At 46.2% G+C, this 20,190-nt stretch overlaps 1 protein-coding gene across 2 annotated transcripts in view; it reads left to right on the forward strand.

Annotated features, from left to right (window-relative positions):
* Nucleotides 1-20,190, forward strand: part of Itga6 (integrin subunit alpha 6) — a 73,765-nt gene that overhangs the window by 16,554 nt on the left and 37,021 nt on the right. For both annotated transcript variants that reach the window (XM_029473910.1, XM_021151742.2), the window contains exons 2-4: nt 15,729-15,853; nt 17,593-17,672; nt 19,117-19,372. In XM_029473910.1, the coding sequence (XP_029329770.1) occupies nt 15,729-15,853; nt 17,593-17,672; nt 19,117-19,372 (461 nt within the window). The remainder of the gene's footprint in view (nt 1-15,728; nt 15,854-17,592; nt 17,673-19,116; nt 19,373-20,190) is intronic.

Below are 20,190 nucleotides of genomic sequence, written 5' to 3' on the forward strand. Positions count from 1 at the left end.
AAAAAAAAAAAAAAAAAAAAAAAAAAAAAAAAAGGGAGAGAGAGAGAGAGAGACCCAGCTAGGGATGTAGCATAGTGGCAGAGTGTTTGCCTACTGTGTGCAAGGCCTGATACTCAGCAGGGCAAAAAAAGAAAAATCCCCAAAACCCTCTTTGGGTTTTATGTTTTGCTTAGTGCCTTCCTGGTCTAGCAAAGCTTGAGTGTCTGGTCTCTGGTATTGGGACTCACTATCTAATCTTCCCACCACTGGGGCCTAGATGGCAGAGGATGACAGAAGTGAAGAACAAGCTATAGGTGCATGCCCCCCACCATACCATAACGTCTTAAGGAGGGGTCTCAGAAGCAGTCATGGATGCCTCATTCAGCAAGACCCCGTGTGGCGTGGCCAGGGGGAATGGAGGCTTAGGGAATTTGTCTTCTGGGCAGTCTTAACGCCCAGCTAAAAGCCTTTTACCATGGAAAAAGAGGGAACCTGTACTTGGCATGGGCCAACACCCCGGCACCACTGCCAGCTGTATTGCTTCTGTTATCACAGTTAGAAAATAAGCTGTGCGAGCATATTAATTTCCTTTTTAAAACAGTGAAAAATATGGATTTCCTAAGCTTGTAAAAGGTAGTAGAGTGGGTATGGCACCCAGCCTGGTGTGAGCGTGTTAGATAGAACTTATCTCTTCCTGGTTTTCATTAAAAACATTTTACTTAAGAATGATGAAACTTGATTATTCTTTCCTTTGCAAATGAAATATGAGCTCTTTGCTAACATCTACTAGGAAAACTTGACTGACTGATTATATTGCTCCTGTGTGTTAGCATATGTAAAGATTTCCTGGTCATTACATACTTGAATATAAAATATTAAAAATGATAAGTAATTATAAAGTAAATATTCCCTTAGCAGAAATTTGCTAGGCTGCCCCCATGGTCAAGGGTGAAGGTCACAGGTCCAGATGTTTACAGCTTTCCAGGCTGGCTCCTTGAAAGGAAGATTGAAAGTCTGGACTCCTGTAAAGGACAAATGTGATTTGAGGACTGAGAAGTGGGGCATCTGATCGCTCGCAAGTCTAGGACATGATTAAATTCCACATTTGACAGGCTCTGGCAGCCTCTTTGTGAAATCCCAGAGTTGTTTGGAGATATTCCTTAAAACTGGGAACTTTCCAGCCCGACGGTGGTGGTGCACGCCTTTAATCCCAGCGCTTGGGAGGCAGAGGCAGAGGCAGCCGGATTTCTGAGTTCAAGGCCAGCCTGGTCTACAGAGTGAGTTCCAGGACAGCCACGGCTATACAGAGAAACCTTGTCTTGAAAAAAAACAAAAAACAAAAATCAAAAACAAAAAACAAACAAAAAACCCACCTGGGCACTTTCCTATCTTCTTCCCTTTTCTGATTCCAGCAGTCAGAGTTTTTATTGCAGCCCTTGGATGGTGTCTTGCTGTTCTGAGTTGCTTGTTCAGCTAGGAAACACTTTCCAGTGCATCACTTTATTATTTTTAATAAACTGATAAACTAATAAATCATTTTAAAATTGATTAGTTTTAGATTTATACTTTGAAGTTTGAGTTGAGTCGAAATGGAATTCGTGACCACTTTAAATATGGCCAGTGTTTATTCTGACTTTCTTACGTGTTGGTATTCCTTTCCTTAGAGGTGACAATCTCCTGATTGCCAGGAGATAAGAAGCAAGTGTTGGTGGTCCAAGGTCATATCAAAGACAGATGCAGAGGTAGAACCAGAACTGTCCCCAGCCCCTCTTCCATTTTAGTCTGACCACGTGTGCAGACATTCCATTAAATGTGAGTCAGTGGCTGTGATCTGGCTTTTACTCCCACCCCGGCATGCGGTTGAGGTTTCTAAACTGTTCGGTGTTATAGTTAATAGAAACAGGTTTGGCCTTGGATGACCCTTTTGCCTGCGCTCTGTTAGTCAGAGACATGCCTGTAGGAAACTGCACAGGTCAGGTAAGAACTAGAACCCGCAGGCTGAGCTGGTACCCACGTTCCCGGGTCACTGGCACCTGGGGCTAGTTCTAGCATGCTTTTTCAGAGAGACAGGGGAAAGGCTCTTAGTTTTTGAAAAGGCCACAACCAAATTACTGGTCCTGCGATCTGGTTAAAGGCAACAAGTAATTTCCTGGAGCTCCTGGTGGGTATAACGCACTTAGTAGGCCTTAATTATAATCGCCTCTGGTAAATAAATATTCTTTTCAAGAGTTCATTGGGGTTTGGGGGTGATGCCGTCAAACCAAGCCAAAAGTAGACTTAGGGATTTAGTGGTTCAGCACAAGATCTGAGAGCTAGGGAGTGCTGGGTACAGCTCCGTGGAGTTATTTATCCAGCCGTTTGGCCGGGTAGGTTCTTGTCCTCTTTAACCATGGGTCCATCCATAGTGTCCCTGGGCTCAGAGCAGAGTGCTGCTTGCCTTATGGGTGCATCCCCGGGATAGCTCCTGTTGTTAGTGCTGTAACAGCTTGTTGCCCTTATTTGGTGGTGAGCATGTTGTCTTGGTGGGAGGTTTCTGGTGTTTTGAATGGAGGTTGTGGCTTATCAGCTTCTGTGTAAACATGAAAACACGCAGGAGGTGAGCAGATTTGCTGGAGCTCCTACTGGTCCAACTGGATCGGCCAGTTAAGGTAGTAAAAAGGGCTTCCTTTTACTTTTAATTGTTGTTTTTGGCCTTAGGTTATTAAAAACTGGGCCCAGATTCCTGTCCTCAAGGAGGTGATAGTTAAGTTGGGGTGGGAGAGATGCTGGCCCAGTGAAGTTCACTGTGAGAAGGTGGGGTGTGGAAGGCAGACTCACAGGTAAGGCCAGAAGCTGTCGCCTGCGATGGTTAGAGGAAGCAGCTTTCCCGTGTGTTTACTGGGGAAGCTGGATATTGGGAAACATGCAGAGGTGTGTGCTAGGGTGTGCCTAGGAGCTGAAGAGAGCAGGGTGCCTAGGGTGGATATCGGGGTGTGGTTCCAACATGGAGGGATGGCTCCCAGCTGTAGCTGGAAGGGAATGGCTCAGCAGGAAGAGCCTTGGGCTTGAAGACCTACCCATGTCAGGAATGTCTGAGTCCTGGGTTCTTTATCTGTAAGATGGAGACAGCTATCCTCCAACTGCTTAGAGATCCACGAACAAGAATGTGATTGTCGAACGTTCTATAAATATGGGTAGTTTGTGCATTATTTGGGCTTTCCGCCAGCCATATCCAGAAAATTAGAGAGATGCATGAGCAGCGTGTACCTGCATCCACCCTGGATGCTAACGAGGTGCTCAGGGCCACCCTGGGTGCTGTATCACGTGACTGGTAGCATTCTATAGAGGAAAGATGGGATGACATCATCTCAGTACTGGGAAGGGTGGCAAGATTTATTCAACAGGAAGATGTGGGGGAGGGTTGGGGAGAAACTGGCCAGAGCCATGAAGGAGGGGGACCCTCTGAGGAGGGTTTACTGGAGTTGTACTGAAGGACACAGTGTAACTCATATCCAAGGCAGGGGGATGGTTTCAGCTGAAGAAGCTGAGAACTGCAAAATAAATGAAGATGGTCTACAAGGAAGCAGTGCTCACCCCAGGCCTTGGAGCTGGAAGGACAGAAGAAGGGTGGCTTGCTTCAGCCTCCTTGACACCCCTGTGCCAAGCCCTTGGAGGACTGTGAAGAGATCATGGCAGCGGAAGAACAGGGCTGGCTTCTCTGTGGATGCTGAGCTGGAGTTAGGGCAAAGGTGGGGGGAAACTGACTAGTTCAAACCATTCTGCTGAAGTCCAGGTATGACCCGATGGTGGCTCGGAACTTTGTCATAGCAAAGCAACCCCTGAGAAGGGGCCAGACACTGTATCAAATGCAGACCGTACTGATACAGGGGAAGTGAGTCAAAGCTGACCCCTGGCTTTTGTCCTCAGGCCTGGGCAGTTATAGGATGCATTCATCACCCCGGGAAAAGCATATGGAGAACTGGAGAGGCCGAGCTCTGTTGGGGACATAATGGGGTAATACGTTTCTGGGTGTCTGAGTATGGGTGTTTGAGAAGACAGGTCTGGGCTGCAAAGCAGTGTAGAGATGGCTAGGATCATGGGTGAATGGATGATTCTAGTCACAAGAAGGACCTTAGGAAAGAGACTGTACAATGGAAGGGGGGGGGGGGCTGCCTGCACCATCCAGGGTGAGAGCCAATGGAAGAGAGGTTGCGGGTGCCATTCACGGTGAGGACCAATCTGCGAATTTAACAACTTTGCATCAACTTTGATGTTCTTCCCCCACCACCCAGTCTAGTTCTTAATTGAGTTGGATTATGAGGCCCAAGTGAGCTCACAGGGAAGTGAAGGATGGACCTGTAGGTCTCTCCTCTTCTCATGTGGGTCACGGTAGGAATGATCAAAGCGGGCGTAATATGCTCATGACATTGAGTGGGACTTTGCATTGGAGAAGGGGACAGAGAATGAATCTCTGTTACTGTTTGAACAGCAGCAGTGAAGCCACGCCCTGACAGTGTTCGCTCCCAATGCCACCTTCAGGGGGACTGCTACTACCCTGAGCTGCAGCAAACACCTAATATGCTAATGTTTCCTTTTTCTTTTCTCAATGGATTACTTTTTTTTTTTTAATTTGATTTTGTACATCAACTACACTAAACGGCCTTTCTGTAAGCAAAAGGCAGCATTTTAGGTACAGAAAAAATTAAATTGTCATACTTAAAGCCAAAAAAACATATAGTAGGCCTTGCTAGTTCTATGAACCATTGCTTGTAGCAGGCCAGCTTTGCCCAGTGAAGAGACAATGAAGAGACAGTGAAGTGCCCCCCCCCACCAAGTGTTTAAACACATTCACATAATTAGTTATGTAATCTAGACAAAAGCAATTTTCACTAGGTTTTTGAGGTGGGATTCCCCATCCTTGGGAAAAGGGAGGCATTTTCGTAAAGGTTTCTAGGAGTTTTAAGTCTGTGAATTACTCTAACTGGACTTTGCTTTAATTGTGTAACTTACTTGGTTCACTATTCATTAGGTACCAGACACTCAGCTGTGGCTGGGGACACAGGCGTGAACAGCATATATGCCTTCTGGATCCATGGAGGACCCATGCAGAGGGAGGACAGTGGGCAGAGTTATCGCTGGTCATTGCCATGAAGGAGAGACAAGTGAGACATAAGAGGCAGGCACAGGGCGGTATTATGCAGAGAACTAGGGGCGGTGGCGTGGCGGGGTTGGGGAGGGAGGAGCCAGGGCAGAGGTTGGGGCTAGAAGAAAGCTGTTGGCTGCCAGAGCGGAGGCAAGCCCACTGTGGTTGGAGTGGAGTGAAGGACAGGCTCGGCCTGAAGCACACCCTTTAGAAGTACTCAGCCCAGAATGGTTTGGTTTGTTTAAAATCAGAGTGAACCTGAGAAAGGGACCATTTTGGATTTCCTGCTGAGGCCGGTAGAATGATCTCTCCAGTGTCCATATCCTGACTCTCCAAGTCCCTGAATGTGCTCTCTTAAATGCTTTCCGATTAGCTGCCTTCAACTAGGAAGATGACATGTGTGGACTAGGGGATTGCAGGGAAGGGATCTTCGTGATGGGGCAGACGAGGGGGGACAGAAGAGATTGGGAACTGTGCTGCTGATGCTCCAGATGGAGGAGCCATAGGGCAAGGAGGGTGGGCAGCTTAGAAAACAGAAAGGACAACACAGGCCACAAGTGTGCTTCTAACCACCTAGCCTCTGGCAACTCATCACAGCCCTATAGAAAGCAAGCATGCCTAGACAACTCAGTGTTTCCTTGAATATGCATGGTAGTCTGATGCATGCCAAGGGCTGCACGGTGTGTGTGTGTGTGTGTGTGTGTGTGTGTGTGTGTGTGTGTGTGTTAGGTCAGGGCTATGTGCCACATCTAACAGTGCTCATCACACCAGCGTTGAGAACGGCAGTGACACTTTTGCCTGGAGGGAAACTCAAGTTTTGCCAATATGCATGCGTTTAGTTCCCTTGAAGCTGTTTTGAAATGATTTCTTAGGACTGATAAAGTAGGACACGTTAAATGGGATAATATTTGCTGGGGCGCAGCCCTGTGCCGACGGACATGTTCCTGTGAGTGCAGGGTTCTCGGGTTCACCAAAATGAGAGAAATGATGATTTTGTAGCTCTTTTAAAAATGAGAAATGTGGAATCTAGATTTTAAAAATATATGTATGAATATGTACATGTGTATAAATGAAATGTGTGTATATGTGTGCACAATTTATATATACACACACATATATAAATATATGGAAGCAGAAAGGGGACTATTTGGAGGGAGGAAAGGAACCCAGGAATTAGGGAAAGTATGGGGGGGGAAATATGACAAAGTAAAATGATGTATGTGTGACAATGTTAATAGTTAGAAATAATTTAAAGGCAATTATTTATGTGAGCTCCGAGTCTAACAGCCTGCGCAGGGTTGCATGGCTTGGCATGGGCAAGCTTTAGTGGCTCCTTTACCTCTCCCTGTGTAAGAAAGGCACAGGGGGTGTGTGTGCAGCAGAATAAATTAATTTTAGACAGTGAGTAAAGGCCAGATTTCCCATTGATCTGATTAGGCTAGTGTGTATATATTGATCTGATTAGGCTAGTGCATATATATTGACCTGATTAGGCTAGTGCATCTACATTGACCTGATTAGGCTAGTGCATCTACATTGACCTGAATAGGGTAGTGTATATACTGGCAATGCCTAGGGGTTGGTGAAATAGTGGGGTCATTCTTGTTAGCCTCTGGTCCTTCTGTTACTGAGTCTCAGCTGAGAGGAAGTGGGGTTACTGGAAAGGTCGGTGGAGCTTTGGTGGCTGCACAAATTACCCATGAAGAAGCCTGACTATAGGACTCCTGGGCAAAGCTAGCTCTCCAGGGCCTGTGAACCCACACTGTGTGCCATCACACAGTGTGACTTGGACGCGGTACTCACTATGAAACTGATGCTGCATGGGGCACATTCCAGCCAGCTTTATGTCTGAGGCTGGGCTGACCGTCACCAGTCTTCAAACCAGAACTTTTTTAAGGGGGGGGGGGAGGGAGAGTGGGTATTGAACTTCAGGCAACAGGTGTGAGCAAGGCCTGACCTGGTGACAACTAGGCTACAGCCAGCCATGGTAAGGCCTAGGAGCAGATCATTTCATGGGATAGTTTGGAGACGCAAAATGAACTCAGTACCATGTAGCCTATGTGGAAAGGCCTAGTGCCTCCCCCCCCCCCCGCCCCAACATGCCTGTCCACAGTTGGAGAGATCATAGAAACCTTGGGAAGATGGTTTCCTTTTGCTCCTGAATAGCTGCAGCCTGGTTAAAGGAAGTGGACTTTCTGTTCTGTATCCACTCTCCCCCAAACCAGAAATGATAATGTAAGAGAGGGCTGGGAATGAGGAGTCAGAATCCATGGATGCCAAGTGTCATTATCCTCCCCACATCTGCACAAAGTTTAGCTACTGGTTAACAGGAAAAGCCCTATTGTTTTGCTAGGAGTGGGTGCAGGAGGAGACTATTCATGTACATGTTCTACCAAGAGCCATCTCTTCAGTTTCTTTGTTGCCACAGGCATTGGTGACTGATGGCCAACTAGGCTGCTCTTCCCATAATGGCTTTGTGGGTCCTAAAGGAAGTGTGACCAATATCAGCGAAGCTTCCGTGCACATCACTGCCTCTAGCTCCTCGACACTGTAGAGCGGGACCTGGAAGCTGCTGTACACACAGCTTGAGCTTTGTTTTCTTACTGTCCCCCAGGACCATGGTTGAGCATCAGGATATGACCCTGAGTTTTCAGGCATCCTGTGGCTAGGTCCTCTGAGTACTACTACACTTAATTTTGATACATCAGTCTGGCTGGATGAACTTCTAGGTTCTTTCTTTGATGGTCTTAAACTTCATGAGAACCTGGAGTGATAGCCATGATGCTACGAGAGCCTTTATATGTATGAGCATCAGCCAATGACTGACACTCATTGAATAGGTGATGGTCAAAAAGGGGTTCTCAGAGAGATAAGGGCCAAAGAACAAAACCCAGAGAACAAGCAGTGGGTGGAGGAAAGCAATGGAGAAGGTAAAGAGGCCTCCAGAGGCACAAAGGGAGCTTCAGGAGGGTTCGTAGGTGGGACACACAGAATTTTGAGGACGTACCAAATGCACAAAATATAGTTATGTAAAAAGCACACTTGGAATGAGCTTCCAGGGGCTTAACAAACATGGTTGCAGAATTCTAAGATGTCAGTAGAAACACTGGAAATTAAGTTGGGCCCTGTCTGAACCACAGAGAAGAGACAAACATGTAAGAGAAAGGTTGATTACTGCAAATATCAGGTCAATGTAGATGCACTAGCCTAATCAGGTCAATGTAGATGCACTAGCCTAATCAGATCAATATATACACACTAGCCTAATCAGATCAATATATACACACTAGCCTAATCAGATCAATGGGAAATCTGGACTTTACTCACTGTCTAAAAGGTTGATTACCTTAAGAAGTAGGGATTCCAGAAAGAGAATGAGAGAGTAGACTGCGCAGAATGCTCTGTGCGTGGCATGTCCTGGGGGTGAATGTGTTCTTCACTGTGTGAGCGAGGCTGTTTAGAACTTATGTATCGATAAAGGCTTTCTATACAGATTAAGGCATTCCAGGATGCCTGGGATAAAGTGAGTTGCAGAAAAGCCACCCTCCAAGGAACGCAAGTCTAGATGTCAGCACTGCCATCCAGGTTCTCAGGAGATGCCCTTGACTCCACCTGACGTGAGAGCAAATAAAGAAGTTTGTATACTCAGGCTTGGCTTCTCCGTCATGCACTGCTAAGACAGTAAGAAAATCCAACTAAGAGGAAAGAATGCCCCTCCCCCGCCCCAGGCCAGAGCACATCACCATAGTGTTGTAGCATATCCTGTAGAGCGGGCCTAGGTGACTGTCAGATAAACAGGAGTCTGAGCAAGGGCAATGTCTGGACCTACTACAAAGCATGATTGGGAGCTTAGGAGTCAAGATAAAGCGAAGTGAAACTAGAAAAAGAAAGGCGATAGAAACACCAGGAAAACAAAGGTCAGGGTCTGAACATGAATCACACCACATGATGGAACATGGGGGAGAAAGTTTGCTTGACCTCAACATTAGAGACAGCTTCCTGTGAGGACACTGACGTCTGATCCTGGTACTGGTCCTCCATCCATTTATTGTCGGCTTAGGCTTTTCTCTAAATCTACTTTACTTAGGGTTCTTAACAACACTTAAACCTCCCTTCTAACAAACACCTCAACCAGAGATAGGGGAGAAAGACAGTTAATAGGAAGAGGGGGTTGTGGACCTGTTTAACAGTCGTTCTTTGGGGTGAGCAACTCCACTCCTTGTTGTCAGGATACCAGCAGTGTGGTCCAATAGCAAACACCAAACATGAATCGGTAGAGGAGGCTCAGTCCAACAGGAACCACAAAGCTCCTCTGAATTGGCTTGAGTCTGTGGAAGCAGCCAGAATCAGCTGGAATACCACAAGAAGTTCTTTGGTGTATCTCTCTCTACATAGTAAAGGCCAGCAAAGAAGTGAGATCTAAGTGGTGCACTGCGTCACAATTCGACAGCGGCCTCTCACTGTTTGTGGGGTTCCATTTATACTCTTTTCAAACAGCATACACCCTCTCCAGCGCCCGCTCAGGCAAAACATCACATGCCCTGTCACGTGTCTGCTTCAGCCAAACATCCTCTCGTAAAACATCTTCTAGAAAAATACCACAACTGAGTTTCCAAAGAAACCAGAAATTTCCACTTCAATTTATACTTCACACTGAATAATATCTGGGTCTGTAAAAAAAAAAGAGAGAGAGAGAGAGAGAGAGAGATGAGTGAATTGTGGTAGCCAAAAGATGACTTGGTTTCATTGTAAATGAAAGATAACACATAGTAGGACTTGGGAAATGAAGAGGAATGTCTGGAAAGAAGGAATGTCAGAATGCTTGCACCTTCATCTCACTCATTGAAGGAACTGAGATTTTTATCAAATGTTGGAAAGAAAATAGAAGTTCAAGAATTTAAAACGGAACATAGCCAATACAACCCAAAGCAACAAGTGTCTTGTTAGCTTCTCCTTCTGATGATAGGGCCAACATTGGCCAATCGAGAAATAAACATCACAATCTATAAATAAAGAGAGGTTAAATCTAGAATAAAAGTAAGAGTTGCCCACTTCTGTAGCCTGGGATGAGTTTAGAATCTGTGACTTCTACCCTAAGTTTGTTAGTTCTTGCTTGCCTTCCTTCCTTCCTTTCTTTCTTTATTATTATTTATTTTACAAAAAAATTAAATATTGAGTTTGAAGATGGCTTCAGATGTCAGAGCGACACAGTTCTCTGGGTAATGCTGTGGCCTGCTTTTTCAGGTCTTCAATCAAATGAGCTGAGAAGACAGTGTTTTAAATTAAGCAATAATAGTGGCCTTGTTCTAATGAAGCAATAGTTCACATTTCCCGAGACAGAGTTGAGTAGCTAGAGGCACACTCTTTAATCCTTAAGGAAATGAATTATTGCCAAAGACAATGAAGCAAAGCTGCTATTGTCTTTAAAGTTTGAAGAACGCCAGTGTTTAGGACGCTTGATTGAAATAGTTAATACAGAAGTAGGCCAGCTGTCGGGGGGAGACGTGCAAATATGAGTGAGTGGTGGAGTGGCCCGCTCTGGATTCTAGGATAGCTTGTTCAGACTGTGGTAGTTCGTCCAGAGCCTTTAGTCTGTAAATGTGGTCTCCTTTGAAGACCTCAGTTTATGTCTTACTCTGAGTGACCGCCATGCTTTTTGACATTGCCTTTCTCTGTGACAGAATTTATTTCTTGCTAAAGATGGTGCTGTGGTTTTGAGGGTTTTTTAAAGGATTTTTTGTTTGTCTGTCTGCATGTACAATGTGTACTGTGTACAATGTGTGCCTAGTATCGGTGTAGGTTAGAAGAGGATTTGGATCCCCTAGAACTGGAGTTACAGATAGTTGTGAGCCACCAGTGTGGGTACTGGGACCAAACATGGGGTCCTCTGGAAGAGCAGTACTTAACCACTGAACCATCTCTCCAGCCTCTTGCGTCTTATCTTTAAATATTTTCCAATATGTTGAAATCTTCAGGGAGTTACTCCAGTACAACTTTGCAACTCGGTGGAAGGTGGCCATGGTGGCTCAACTTTAATCCAGCCCTGGGAGGCTGAGGGAAGAAAGATGGTGTATTAGAGGAAATTCCTGCCTCAAAAACCCTGCCCTCCCCACAAAACATGGGAAAAATAACAAAACTTAGTAGAAGTCACTGTCTAGTGGCTCTAAGGCAAGCAGTTTGAACAGTGACTTTTCCTAGTGCCAAACTCTAGACACTGGCCCTGTGTTTGTAGTCTCTCCTTCGGACCTGATATGGGAACAGGGTTTTGGATGCTGCTCTTGTTAGTTTCCACTGCTTCTGTCCCTACAAGGCCTGACTCGCTTCCCCACTCCCACCCCAGCCTGTCTGTCAGAGTGCAGAGCTGCTGCTGTAGTTCAGGCTTCTGCTTAAGACATGGTGATACACACCTTTCATCCCAGCCAGAGGTAGGTGGAGCTCTGAGTTCTAGGACAGCCTGGCACTACACAGGGAAACCCTGTCTCTGGGAGAGGGAGAGAGAGACACACACACGAGACACACACACACACACAGACAAACAGACAGATGTCTCTGAGAGAGAGGGACACACACACAGAGACAGAGAGACAGAGTCTTGAGAGTGTGGCAGCAGCAGAGAGACAGTGGCATGATACCTGCAGCCCTGGTCCTTGGAGTTGACTTGGTGCCCACAGAGCAGTAATGCACACAGAGCACCTGGTTCCCTTACTAAACCCGTCTGGGCAGCCGGGCACCCAGCCCTTCCTGTGAGGAACCGGGAGGAAGCTTTGGATTTATACAAAAGCCAGATTTTGGCACAAGTTTTGAGGGGTTGGTTGGAATGGGCTATTCTTCCAGAACCTACAAGCACCTGGCAGCTCAAGAATCAACCTGTGCCTAGCATCTAACCTACACCATGACCTAGAGTGACTTAGATTAGAAGTAGACGGTTGTCCCCGGTGTCCTTGTTTGCATACTGGTCTAGTTTTGCTCATTTATTTGTTCTTCACAGACATAGCTTGAACTAATGAACTAATGGACTGTGACTGTATAGAAAGCCTATTCCAAGTGAGATTAAGAGCCTTTTTGCTAATCTCCGAACCAGGGTGACTGTGACAAAGGGGCCCCCAACGGTTGCTGAGCGTTGGGGTGACTTTACTCATCTGTTTCTGGGACCTGCATTGTATTGGATTAGCTCGCAGCATAGCCTTGAAATGCAGAGTGGTGCAGCAGGCGCCCTCTGCTGGCAGGCCGTTCCCTTTTGTAACCACCCACTCCTGCAGCCGGTGTGGATCCTCTTCCCTCCCTCCCAGAATGTATCCGAAATGGAAACAGGGTGCTTAAGAAGCTGTGCGGGCAGAGCCTGGGGTAGGCACCCTTTCAACTGGCATTATCCTCTATAGATGTATGCCTCTTAACGTTGTCTTTATGCTTGACAACCTGGCTCCTTCCTTTATTCTATGCAGTCTGCCACTTCCTTCTCTGTCCAACGCCTGTCCCCCTCCAGGGATGGAGGAGAGAAGGGTTGGAGAAAGCCCTTGGCTCTGAAGACCTGTGCCTGTGCATGGAGTAACCTCCACAGTCTATTGTTGTTTAAACGTGTGTGTGTGTGTGCCCGAGGAAGCCAGAAAAGGGCTTGATGATGCTGGACTCTGAACTTTGCTCCTCTGGGAAGAACAGGCAGGTGCACTAACCACTGAGTCATCCCTCCAGCCTCTGCACAGCCTTTTCATGTTGCCGGAAACCTTGAAGTGCCTATCCCATATAGGGACCCAGAAAGGCTCAAGAGATGGCTGCATCTTTAGGCTCTGTGGGCCTCCTCTCCTACCTCTCTCCCCTGAGCCTGTCTTCTCACCAGGCTGTCTGTCCATCTTCAACTCCACTTACCAAATCACTCAGATTCTCCTACAGCGGCTATCTCAGTGCTTCTTAACTCGTGGGTCGTGACCCCTTTAGGGGTCAAACAACCCTTTCTTTCACTGGGTTCAAATATCAGATATTTACATTATGTTTCATAACAGTAGCAGAATTACAGTTATGAAGTAGCAACAAAGATAATGTTATGGTTGGGGGTCACCATAACATGAGGAACCGTACTAAAGGGTGGTGGCAATAGGAGTGGTGAGACCCACTGCTCTAGCTCCTCCCTTGGAAGCAAAGCCAGTCTTGCCTGTTCTGTGCTGTTCCTCCTAGGTCTCTTCTGCTGTCATTTCCTGGTAGCACTCTCTCTACAAAGCACCTGCCCTCTGGATACGTCTCCCTCCCAGTCCTTTTCTGAGCTTGCTACTTCTGGATCAGGTGCAGCCACACTGGAGTTTTAGGAGATGGAAGCTACCTGGCCGCCCCTTATGCATCCTGGGGCAGTACTTGTTGAAGCAGTAATTGGCTGTAGGAGGAGCTTGGTAAACAGGAAGCAGCCTGCCACCCTTAGCAGCCTCCTTGGGTGTGTGTAAGAGGAAGTGGTTAGAGGAGGGAAAGCTGTCTAGGCTGTCGGAGCTGCCCTTTGAGTCTCCTCTTGGCAGTTGGTTACCTTTACCCACTGGCTACCATTGGGCCTGGGTTCTTTTTCCCTTCTCCTGCTGGGAGTCGGACTTAAATCTGTCAGTATGCCGTCTTGTTTCTTGGAGAGCATTCATTACGCAGGGACAGAAACACTGTTTCTAGGTAATCTTTGTCCTGCCTGGCACCTGGCTGTGAGGTCCAGAGGCCTCATAATTAACCTCTGTCAAGGCCTCGATTTCCTATCAAATCGGAGGGTGCAGGCTCTTTAGCTTCCGTTTACCCATGGTTCAGCTCATTGTTTGTTTCTCCAGCCACCCCAGCACAGGGTCCATCCCACATCTGCCAAGCATCGAAACCCATTCTCTGCACATTCTAGGCCACCTCGTCTCTCAGGTATTGGGAGCTCCTGCAGGGACTGTGTTACTTGGATACCTGGTGGGCCTATGCAGACCCCTGCACCCTGGCTTCTCTATACCCCCTATTGATTGAGAAATTTGGGGACCCGGGGGCAATTGCTTCCCTAAGTCTCCACTTCGGTTCCGTTGCTTTGGTGTGTGCGGGTTCATCATTTCCAGTGTAGACTTAGAACTAGAAGTGGGCAGTGCGAACTGCCTCAGGTGAGGAGATGGGTTATCTGTCTGGGAGGAAGGGCAGCCACTGTCCCCAGGGAAGCCATCCTCATGCTCCTGTTTCTCCTGGGCAGATGTGATCCCCTTCCCCCTGTTGCACCTGCAGCCGCATAGCCGTTAGTGTGTTTACTTTGTAACTGGGATCCATCCCAGCAAGGAAGAGGTAGTGGGGATGTTAGATAGTGTTGGTTTTTTTGTTACTTTTGCACCTGACTCTGCAGGCTTCCCAGTGCACTTTGCTCTCCCTTCAGAGGGTTTATTGTTTGTTCCCAGCTGGCTTTCCATCTCCAGCCGCATACCTCAAAGCTCTGGTCTCCACTTCTCTGTGTGGTCCGGTGTGTGCTCTTTCAGCCCCTCTGCTGGTGAAGTGAAAGCTCTCTGCTGCCGATCATGAGTTGGGATTAGGAGCCACTCCTTGGGGAAAGTCTGGGGTGGAGAGAAGAGGAATGCTCCACCCAAAGCTGCCACTTCATTTCTCAGCCTTTGTGGGAGACTGGTTGATATGGGGGAAGCTTGTATCATGTACCCATGAGACAGAGCATCCCGTGTTGCACTTTAAATAGATGGAGATTCTCCTTGTCAACTATATCCTCAATAGAGCTGAAGAAAAAGAAAAAGGGAAGAGATGAATTGTGTCATGGGCAAGAGTTGGATTCTTAATCTGTAGATACTCTGTTGCAAAGCTAGGAGTAGTCAAAGTGTTCGCTGGAGGATACCTGTCTTAGTCAGGGTTTCTATTCCTGCACAAACATCATGACCAAGAAGCAAGTTGGGGAGGAAAGGGTTTATTCAGCTTACATTTCCACATTGTTGTTGATCACCAAGGAAGTCAGGCCTGGAACTCAAGCAGGTCAGGAAGCAGGAGCTGATGCAGAGGCCATGGAGGGATGTTCCTTACTGGCTTGCTTCCCCTGGTTGGTTTATTCAGCCTGCTCTCTTATAGAACCCAAGACTACCAGCCCAGAGATGGTCCCACCCACAAGGGGCCTTTCCCCCTGGATCACTAATTGAGAAAATGCCTTACAGCTGGATCTCATGGAGGCATTTCCTCAAGGGAAGCTCCTTTCTCTGTGGTAACTCCAGCTTGTGTCAAGTTGACACACAAAACCAGCCAGTACAATACCTGAGGGCGGGGAGGGGGTGTCCAGCGTTGGAAACAGATGTGTACCTACTAGATAGGACATGATGGCTGCTTCCCACCTAGAGTTGAGAGAGAAAATTGTTCTGTGAGTCACATGGTCTATGCTTGTTCTATGAAGAGTGTCTTCAGATACCAGAATTGCGCCCAGCTACCTGCCAATTCTGTGAGGGACAGGCTCACTCTCCTCTGTTTGACATCAGGTGTCATTCCGTCTCAACTGTGAGACCTGTGCCCCGGAAGCCTCTATCTTTGTTCTGTTCCACTCCTCAGCAGCTGTGGGATTCGTGGGCTGCAGGGCAGAGAATGATGCCCATAGCTCTGGCTAGACTTTAAAATATGCAACATTCAAGTCTCTAAATTCTTTCTGTTTTGTCACCAGGTTGCTTGTGGGGGCACCTCGGGCAGAAGCACTCCCGCTGCAGAGGGCGAACAGAACAGGGGGCCTGTACAGCTGTGACATCACCTCCCGGGGACCTTGTACACGGATTGAATTTGATAATGACGGTGTGTTCTGCCCTCACTGTTCGTTTGGCCAGCCTGTCTGTGCCATGTGTCACTTGCCACCAGATAGGACAGGAAACAAAGCATTTATTCCTGCAGAGAAGGCCTCTCACTTTTAATTTTTTGTCAGTCTTTATCTTTTATCTGTCCTGAAAATACTTGTTGCCTCCGGTTTCATCCCGGTTAAACTAGAATGGTGTGTTTATGTTGCCACCTAGTGGTCTGTTGAGACTGTTGCAAAATTGAGTTCATGGCTGTGAAGAAACACTAGAAGGGGGAAAAAAAAGTCACTTATTGTTAAAATGTTGGGGGAGGGGGCGGAAGCCAGGTGGTGACAGCCTAAACCTTTAATCCCAGCACTCAGAAGGCAAAGGCAAGCGGATCTCTGTAAGTTTGAGGCCAGCCTGGTTTACAGAGGAGTTTACACAGAGAAACTCTTGTCTCAAAAACAAAACAAAAAAAAAAAACAAACAAAAAACTGGGGGGAAAGACTATTTTGTTTACTTTTCTTTATTATTTAACTCATGTATTTGCATATGTTTGCCTGTTTTTGTGTTATTAGGGCTCTAACCTTGTGTATCCTATTCAAGTGCCTTACCACCAATTTGCATCTCTAGCCCTGAAAAACTTTTCTTGAAAATCTTGTAAAATGAGAACGGAACAGCATGAGTAAAATCTCCCTGGAGATTGTGGTACAAGAGTTAGGGTGGAGCCAAAATAAGTTTCAAAATTCTTCAGGAGGCACATTGGTGACTTGGCTGCTAATACGTCCATGTGAGGGTGTTGGAACCCCTGGAACAGGAGTTACAGACAGCTGTGAGCTGCTGTGTGGGTGCTGGGAATTGAACCCAGCTCCTCTGAAAGAGCAGCCAGTGCTCTTAACAGCTGAGCCATCTCTCCAGCCTCCAAAAGGGTCTTTTAAACTCCCGACTCTTACCCAGCTAAAGCTGCCACCTCTAAAAGACAGGCTTGTTTCCCTTTTATTTTAATATCCCATTTTATAAAGCCTCTGGGTGGCTGGAAGATGCCATAATGGAGTCCATATGTACCACCAGCTAATTTACCTGGTTTCTGGTAGGCTGGGCAGAGCCATTAGTGTTCCCAGAAGTTTGGAGGAAACCAAATTTGATTATTGGCCTAAGTAGACAAGCAGGCTCGTGTTCGCATTGTCGCCTGCATTCTTCAGGAATAGTGTGTTCTTGCTGATTAGGAAATGCTCCATGATAATGGCAGAAAACCTATGCATACACAGATACAAGTAAAGAAAAAAGGGCAAAATGCCACTCGTCTTAGTATCTAGATAGCACCTTAATATTTTTATTCTCATTAAGGAAGGCAAAAAGTAGATTTAAATTGATAATGAAATGAACACATGGTGATATTTCTGTGTATTCTCTTTCCCTTCTCCATTTAAGACAATAATTGAGTCTGTTGTATAAAGCATTGAGGAATGAACAGAGAAGTTCCCACTTTCCGTTAGTTGCGACACTAAGTTTTACATTGCTGCATCAGAGGCATCTGCTTCTCCGTTACACAAGTTTCAAATATCCTAGGTATAGAGTTTTTACGAACGATTCAGGCAACCATGTCACAGTCTCCGTGAGATAGGAAAGCAGTGTTCAGGATTCACTGAGTTTCCTGTGTTGCCGGGCATGGAGTCTTCTTATGTTACCCTGTGGGTCTATGCAGGCTTCCGGTCACTCCAACATACTGACCGTCTTGTTACCCATGCTCCTCCGCAGCTGATCCTATGTCAGAAAGCAAGGAAGACCAGTGGATGGGAGTCACTGTCCAGAGCCAAGGTCCCGGGGGAAAAGTGGTGGTAAGTGTGGAAAACTGCACTGTCCGTCCTCAGTGCTGACTGGCTATGGGCTCACAGCAGTGGCCACCAAGCTCCTGCCTCTGTTTACCTTTGAGCAAGAAGCACCCTGCTCTAACACCAGACCTGGTGCCAGGAATGAGCCAAAACTTCAAGTCTCCTCTGTGTGTGTGTGTGTGTGTGTGTGTGTGTGAGAGAGAGAGAGAGAGAGAGAGAGACACCCCTTAAAATATCCTGATGCAAAGACTGTAATAACACATTTTTTGAATATCCCTAATACTAGCTGCTCTTGAGGCAAAAACAAAGTGAAAAAGCAAAGCCAAAGGACACCATTTCTGCCCTAGGAACATTTTGGAGTTTTATAGACAAAAGTATTGTAAACCATGGGGATGACTAAGGACAAGCACTTCGCTTTTACTCTGTTTACCCTGAACCTTCTCAGGCAGAAGGCAGGCAGCTTGATGGGTAGGCTGGTGGGAAGAGCATGACCTTGTTGTCTCTTTCACAGTCTAGTGGCTGTAATAACGTTTACACAGAAACTCGGGAGCAATGAGAAGCTTACACCTAAGGGGCACAGTATAGGATATCAACCGGGTTCCCTGTAACTAACGGCACAGTATAGGATATCAACCGGGTTCCCTGTAACTACGGTAACCACAAAGACCCTTTAGAAAATGGAGAGTACTCTGTCTTTCTGGGCTGGGTAATTCTTTCTGCCTTTTCGTGATGGGGAATAGTCTTGAGAGCACAGAATATAAACTGGGGTTTGCTGCCGGGGGGTGGTGCCAGGAGAAAGAGAACACCTCAGCTTTAGCTGTGTTTGCTTTATCTCCTGAGAAAAATACGTCCTTGCTCCTGTCTAGGACGTAGTTATTTACAGCCACTAAAAGCCAATTAAATAAGGAAGACGCAGAGAGGTGCTGTTGCCTTTTTTTTCTGTGCAGGTGAATTTACAGGTGAATTGCCTGTGGATGTGAACTGGTATGTTAATACTTGGAATGAGGCTTTATTCTCTAAGAGTAAGGCAGAAGCCCTGGGTCCTGTCTGTCTTGGTCATGGCCTCTCGGAGTGGGGGGCAATTGGTATGCTCTGGGATCCTCTCCCTGGATAAGGACATATTTAATCATCTTACTTAGAACCAACCTCTTTATTATTGCTAAGCGTTCCAGTTCTGTCAAGTTTTTTTGTTGTTGTTGTTTTGTTCTTAAAGATTTATTTATTTATGTCGTGTTATGTATGTGAGTACACTATAGCTGTCTGCAGACACACCAGAAGAGGGCATTGGGTCCCATTACAGGTGGTTGTGAGCCACCATGTGGTGGCTGGGGATTGAACTCAAGACCTCTGGAAGAACAGTTTAGATGTTCTAAACCACTGCACCATCACTCCAGCCCCCAGTTCTGTCAAGTTTTAAATAACAGGGTTTATCATTTCCACTTGTTGACAGACATGTGCGCATCGATACGAGAAACGGCAGCACGTCAACACGAAGCAGGAGTCACGGGATATCTTCGGAAGATGTTATGTCCTGAGTCAGAATCTCAGAATTGAAGATGATATGGACGGAGGAGACTGGAGTTTCTGCGATGGCCGGTTGAGAGGCCATGAAAAGTTTGGTTCCTGTCAGCAAGGAGTAGCGGCTACTTTCACTAAGGACTTTCATTACATTGTTTTTGGAGCCCCAGGGACTTACAACTGGAAAGGTATGGCCTCTGTATTTACAGACACAAGGGATATCAGTAAAGTTTCTATAATATGCCCATGGTTTAGTACATTTTAAATGGGCTATAAGGTGTTTACTAAAGCGAGTAGAATATTAAAATAAAATCTCTCCTATGGATTTTAACAGTAAATGTTAAATGTTTTAGGGTCGGGGGTGTTTTTCTTCATCTGTGGAAGTGGTTAATCTTTTTCTCTAAGAATGTAGTAGTTAATAGGGTTTGGATTTTTTGTTGTTGGTGGTGGTTGTGGCTTTTGTTTGTTTGTTTTTGTTGTTTTCTGTTTTCTGTTTGTTACTTGAAAGGTAAAACTGTTTGCTGTTGAAGTGAATGGTATGCACAAAGGACTGTGTTAATGTGGGTGTTCCATTATGTGTAATATTAGAAGGTCATGTTCTACTAATAGTTAATAACAAAAAGAACGGATGGCTGGCAGATGAGGGACTCTTTTGAGGCAAAAATTGAGGCAATTTGAGGTAACGCTGGTCAGCAGTATTATATTATGGTGAGAAAAGGAGACATTGGGGCGTGGGAGGAAAATGGCCCACGGTTCTGATCAGATGAGTCTGGTCTATTCCTTTAATAAGCATCAGTTTCTCTGGAAAACTTAGGAAGAATGTAGCAAACTGCTGTGATCCATGATGAAGAGAACCACATCTGGTTTGGGAATAAAGCATTTTGCGAAATTAAAAAAAAAAAAAAAACCAGGAAAAGATTACTCTGTAGAAGGTTGAAGCATGAAAACCAAAAAAACAGGGCTAGCCTTGACACTTCATGAAAATCCTGAGTCAGAATAAAGTGTG

This window comes from Mus caroli, chromosome 2 (assembly GCF_900094665.2).
Source record: "Mus caroli chromosome 2, CAROLI_EIJ_v1.1, whole genome shotgun sequence".
Lineage (NCBI taxonomy): Eukaryota > Metazoa > Chordata > Mammalia > Rodentia > Muridae > Mus > Mus caroli.